The 6364-nt window shown below is 31.8% G+C and overlaps 1 protein-coding gene across 1 annotated transcript; it reads left to right on the top strand.

The window, feature by feature from the left end:
* Positions 1 to 3509: 3509 nt before the first annotated feature.
* LOC117178658 lies at positions 3510 to 4010 on the top strand. Its single transcript, XM_033370082.1, has one exon. The coding sequence runs from the start codon at positions 3510 to 3512 to the stop codon at positions 4008 to 4010; it is 501 nt and encodes a 166-aa protein (XP_033225973.1).
* The last annotated feature ends 2354 nt before the right edge of the window (positions 4011 to 6364 follow it).

The raw sequence follows: 6364 nt of genomic DNA on the forward strand, positions 1-6364 counted from the left end.
ACTGTAACCACCTATCTCACGGTTGTGAGGCGTGGTTATGGCTGAAATTTTACCGGGATTTCGCTGGAAGCGGGTGCAATTTTTCAGATTAGCACCCGCTCCTGGCGAAATCCTGCGGTTGTCCTTATGACAAATTTTTAATTATATATACATATATATACTTTTTGATGACATTTAACTGTTTTTTATTTGTCATTAATATTTTGTTGTAGGAATATCAACTATAAAATTTTTTGATAAACATTAATCTTTTCTGTTGAAAATTCAACAGTTTTGTTAACAATTTTTTTCATTCTTGACTGAAAAATTTTCCTTGTTTGACAATTAATTTTTTAATAGAAATTTAATCTGTTTTTGGTTAAAAATGCAACTTCTTAGTTGAAGATTGATCTATTTTGTTTGAGGATCAAACTATTTTGTTGAAAATTAAAAAATTTGGTACCAAATTTAACTTTTTTGTAGAAAGTTCGCTTTTATTGTTGTTTTAATTGAAAATTAATTTTTTTTATTTAGAACTGCAGACTCTTGATCTTTTTGTTTGGAAATTCAACAATTTGGTAACGTTTTTAACTACGTGATAAGAAATTGAATGGTTTTTTTAAAAGAAAAGGTTAATTTTTTTTTAATTAAAAATTAGTTCTCAGTGGAAATGTAAATACTCCATTTTTTAGGGTGGCCGTTTTCATCGAAGAAAACAATTTCCGGTCATCTCCCGGATTGCAACAAACAAAAACTTGTTTGTTTTATTTGGGATTGTTTTATTACCTATTTGCTACCTATTTTAGAAAATAATGTCACCCATTCAGCTTTTTTGACCACAATAGGTACTGTGATGTCTGAGATAAGTTACTCAAAATAAAATTGAGAATAAAGGTTGGTTTTTATTTTATAAAGTAAAAAACTGTTCATAAATTATTTTTCCCATTTGAAACGATAAATAATATTACAATGTTTAATTGCATTCTTGTGCAACCCTAAACTACAAAAAAAATATTTTAATATGCACATGCTTCTTTAAAAAACTTAAAATTAAAAAGTCTACTTCTTTCCTTTGTAGAGTTCTTTTAAGAAACATTTAAAATAAAAATTTTCCAAAATAGGAATGATATTTTTAAGAAATTTCTTATTTCTCTGAACAGTAGTAGAGAAACTTCCACGTGGTGATCAAACATAAAAGTCGCAAAATGATAAACCTGTCACATAAATTTGAATTTGACACTGTGTGTAACATTTATGTGCCGAATTAACTTGATCTACATTGTTTATTCTTTCCAAATATAAAACGTTAAACTTATTTGTAGTCTTATCAAATATAGGCTCTTTTATATAGCTGATAGGGCATTTTATTTCTAATAGCTTAGTAATTACACCGTTTTCTAAAACGAGTCCGTCTGGAGTAGCAGACCGCCATGGTTGATTTTGCAAAACAACAAGACCAACTTGGATCACTTTAACGTGAAAAGTTTTTTCAAATCCTGAAATAGCAGCTGATTCATTTTTTATGCCATATGTAACATTTCGTTTCGCGGCGCCAACAAATTTTACCAGATTTAAAAATTCTTCTAAAAGCTTTTTAATGCTCTTCGTTTTCCTACATTTAACAGAATGTGTTTTAGAACTCGCAGATATTTGTATCAACCTTTCTGCAGCCCATTCTGATGAATTAGACTGATGTTTTGTTCTCAAACACAAATTTTTTATGTCGGTTTCACTGAGTATAACTCGTTGACGATAAAAATCAAGTAATTTCGATTCTGTTTCATCTAAACTATTACTAAAATATAATTGCATTTTTCTAGATTCATCAATTGCACAATGAATGCAAATATCAGAATGTCTATCTTTAGCTGATACAATCGCTAAATTAATACAATCCATTAAAATAGATTTAGCTGCTCTTTCCCCTTCAGTTTTCGATTCTTCTCGAAGAACAGCACGTAAGGCGCACGGGTGATCAGTAAGGTCTGAATAAGTTAGTTTGTAGGGAGATACTTTTAATTGTTTTCCAGATTCTTTCTTTTTCAAAAATTCCGCGACTGATAAGCCCTTTGCTTACGAATCTTTTGCTATTTGACTATCGGAGGGTTTTTCTCATTCTTGCTCTAGACTTGTATTACTGATGCTTGAGATATGCACGTACATGCAACTGAAATTACATTACGTTTCTTTATGAAACTCAATACCATGCTTTATGGACTCAAATCCAGTTTTTATTATAATATTCATCGTGAGCTTTCAGTGTAAATAATCATATTGAGGTTATTTTTTCACCGGCTTAAAGAATTTATGTGCGTTTTCAAACTTATAATTACCGTGTTCCTATTTTAAAATTTCTTTCTGGAATGGAACTTTCGAAATAGTAAATATTTACTTTCATTTTTTATTTATAAATGTATATGTTTATAAAAGTATTCTAAAGTAATATCACAGTGTACCTATTATTGAAATTTCTATCTAACGAGAAGTTTCGTTTGCTGCGGCTCCGAGCGCCAGCAGTCATATCCGGTATCGACTCAAGGTCAGGTCCGCAGAGAATATAAAAAATGCAGATTAAAATCATGTATTGGGAGTAAACTCCCAATACATGAGTTCCAAGGGTACTTTTGCGACCGAAGTAGAGTGTATTGCAGTATCCTACTTGCACAATGTCAACATACCAATTGTTAAAAAATTCAGTAACAATACTCAGTTCTCGGTTCCCTTTCGCGCAGTTTCAGAAGGTCAAACAGTTCATTTGCTCTTCAGCAGTGATACTGACAATGGACACTTTCAAATTCGCGATCTAAAAGTTGATGAAGAGAGTACTAACTCACTGCCAGTAGGCCATGAAGAATTGGATTATTCAAATATGAGTGGCGAAAGTGCAAATAGGAATTATTGTGCAACTGTTAGTGGCGAAAGTAAAAATATAAATTTTTGTAACTTCGATAGTGGTATTTTCTCTAATAGTTAAAATAGTATATCTGTAGATTGCGAACATAGCAGTTCCATAAACAGTTACAACGGCAGTAAATGCAGTAAAGACTTCAGCGAGTATTTGACGGTTAAAGGGTCGGAAAAGCGTAGCCGAAACTCAAGTTCTGTGTGCAGTACCGACTCTGAAGTGAAAACTCCATTTTCTAAAAATGAAAAGAAACTTATAGTTAATGCTAGACACTATTTTCAGGCAAAATAGGATGCTGAAATATGTGAAGACCTTAATGAAGTTGTGCAAGTAACAGCAAAATGTTTAAATATCTCTGAGAGAAACGTCGTTCGCGTTACAGCAGAAGAAAAGGAACATTGCGGCTCGTTAATCAAATCATGAAGCTGGAAGAAAATATATTGAATTTGATGAGTATATAGAAAATATTGTACAGCGTTCGATATTTGACGTACCTATGAAAAAAGAATATCCAACTATTAAAAAACATATGCAACACCTATAAGAAACTGAGTCTGATTTTCCAGAAGTTAGTGATTTCGCAATGAGAAAATTTCTGAACCGCCTCAATTTCAAATATGAAAAAATGCAAAAGCGATCGGTTCTTATGGAGAGTTCTTCTATAGCTAGAAAAAGAGCGGCATTCATGCAAAAAATTCATTTCTATCGAAGAAATGGTTGGCACATTTACTTTGTCTACGAGACATGGTGTGGTGCTAATAATCACCGTCAACGCCCGTGGCTGGAAAAGATTGAGGACAACGTTCGGGATAATTTTGATGTGTACAGCTCTAGCGTACAAGCAGTCATTGGCTATCTAGGAGGCTTTCTCGTTCCTTCCAGTGATAACAAAAGAGTCATCATTCTTCACATTGGCAGCAGGAATGGATTTGTAGATGGCAGTTTGAAATATTTCATTGTTAAAAAGGGGGAGTACGACTACCACAATGAAATGAACGCGGATCATTTTGAAGAATGGTTTATGGGGGTGCTTCACAAACTGCTATCTAAATCTGTAATTGTGATCGATCGAACACCCTACCATACTATGGTCGAACTTGAACTTCGAAATCCCGCGACGAGTTAGCTGAAAGCCGATATCATTCAATGGATAGTAAAAAGAAATATATCGCTACCAGTGGACACTGAATCATTTGATTATTTAACGAAACCGTATCTCCTAGAACTATGCTTGTCATACAAATTGGAAAAATGTTACATGCTGGAAAAAATAACTCAAGATGTGAGAGGAAGTGACGTTCAACTGCTATGGTTACCTGTCGCACACTGTGAATTAAATGCCACTGAATATGCATGGGCATAGGTGGAAAAAAGATTTCTGAGCAGAATACAACTTTCGAAATTCGCGACGTCTGCAATTTGTGTGAAGCTGTCATGAATACCGTACCTCCAACACTCTGGGAAAACTGCGTAAAACACGTCGAAAAATAGAAGGGGAGTATAGAGGTACTTTTAAACGAATGGATATGATAATGGAAATCGAACCACCCATTATCAACATTCGTGAAGATGATTCCAGTGATGAACAGGCGCGGATCCAGAGGGGGACACAACGGCTTGCCCCTCCCCAAGTCCAGACTCGAATTTTTCAAATAAGATAATTAAAGTTTATTATATATAATACTGGAAAGCGACTTTCCTCCTTGAATACGGTTATAGAGAAAACATCAATTCTCAGCGTGTATTTTTCAAATGTAGCGCCTATTTTATATCATGCAGTTACGTACAGATACTCTGGTAACGTATATCAATGTTACCATGTATTCCCAACACTGGCGCTGTCACTCTTGCGTCATTTCCACATGTGGCAAGCGAGCTTGACAGCCAATGTAGATTCCCAACCAGGTAATTTTAGTTTTTTAAGATAATTTGTTTCAAGATTCTTGATACTTGGCTTCGTTATAAAAAGAAAATGTTTGCCGTTATGACACCAAAAGTTCAAGTTGATAACAAGAACAGAATAAATGCAAAAATCAAATAGTGAGTGCATACATTAAAAAAGAAATAAGACTTAACAATCAGAAGATTGTGCTTTTAAAAATGGAAAAAATGTCAGAATTATTTAACTATATATTATTTTAATGGGTTCTTTAATGAAAAATTGTTAAGACACCAAGCACAAAATATGACTGCTGGACGGGGAAAGTGGGCAATGACCGGGAATTATTTTAGACCAGGAAGTGATGGTGAATTTTTTCTTTGACCGGGAATTTGACAAAGTTTTAGAAGAAAAATCTATTCAATCACTTGAAATATTAAGAATTTTATATCACAATATATATATAATACAATTTAAAATAAGTTCGATTTCTACTTTTTTTTAAATGCTAAGCGTAATTATTAACTTTTTCAATCATCAAATCATTAAGTTTACAATGTGTAATTCTGAAATCTTTTATCATAACAATTTTCCATTTTAGATTTTCACTTTTAGGGTACATTTTCCATTTAAAGAATTTTAAGGTGCAGTTTTGAAGGCTTACTTAATAAAAGATTAAGCGCTTTTGCGATTGAAATTTTTTTGACAAAAAACGTTTCAAGTTGACCAACTGTAAATATAAATTCATTAATGATTTTTAAAATTGAACTTTAGTTGCTTGAAACAGAAAACCTTGAATCGTTAAAATTTCAGCGAACTAAACTTAAACTTAGAACGTCAGAATGTTAATTTTATTAAACTTGTGAACCTTTTAAGGATTATGAAAGGTTTTAATATAGAAAAAAACTGTCTTGAGATTCCTGGTAAAATTCAAAATGATTTTTTTATTTTGAGAAATTAATTTAAGCAGAATATTTAGGAATATTTCAAAACAATAGCTAATTGTGATAAATAAATAGCAATTGAATAGTTATGAATTTGAAAAAAATTGGAATGTGTTTAAAAGCTATTTAGAAGTTTTGAATAAGTTCAAAAATGAGTTAAAACTTTAAAGGATGTCAAAAAATTTTAACAAAATGTAAATTTTGAAGTTTTCAAACATAAAATTTAGAAGCTTTTCAAGCATTTTTGAAGGTTTCAAAATATAAAAAAAATTTATTTAGATTTCTCACAAAATTGACAATAATTTTTTGTTTTGAAAGTTTAATTTCAAGAGAATATTTAAAAAGATCTTTAAAAATTTTCAAAACTGCAAAAATAATAATGTAGAGATTCCAAAACATTTAAAAGAAAATGTAAAAAGAAAATGTAGATTTTTAAAGATTTTAATACAAAATTTGGTAGGCTTTTAGGTATTTTAAAAGATGCTGAGATCATGAATTTTTTTTGGACGTACCTGGAAATATTTAATGTGATTTTTCAGTAAGTACATATGCTTTTACCAGGTGTATACATATGAAACCGGTATTGCCATTTAGCGGCCAGTAGGAACACTTGTAGGCACTGTCGGAACTTACCATTTGTGCTAATTGGCGTATTGT

The sequence above is a fragment of the Belonocnema kinseyi genome, chromosome 8, assembly GCF_010883055.1.
Source record: "Belonocnema kinseyi isolate 2016_QV_RU_SX_M_011 chromosome 8, B_treatae_v1, whole genome shotgun sequence".
NCBI lineage: Eukaryota > Metazoa > Arthropoda > Insecta > Hymenoptera > Cynipidae > Belonocnema > Belonocnema kinseyi.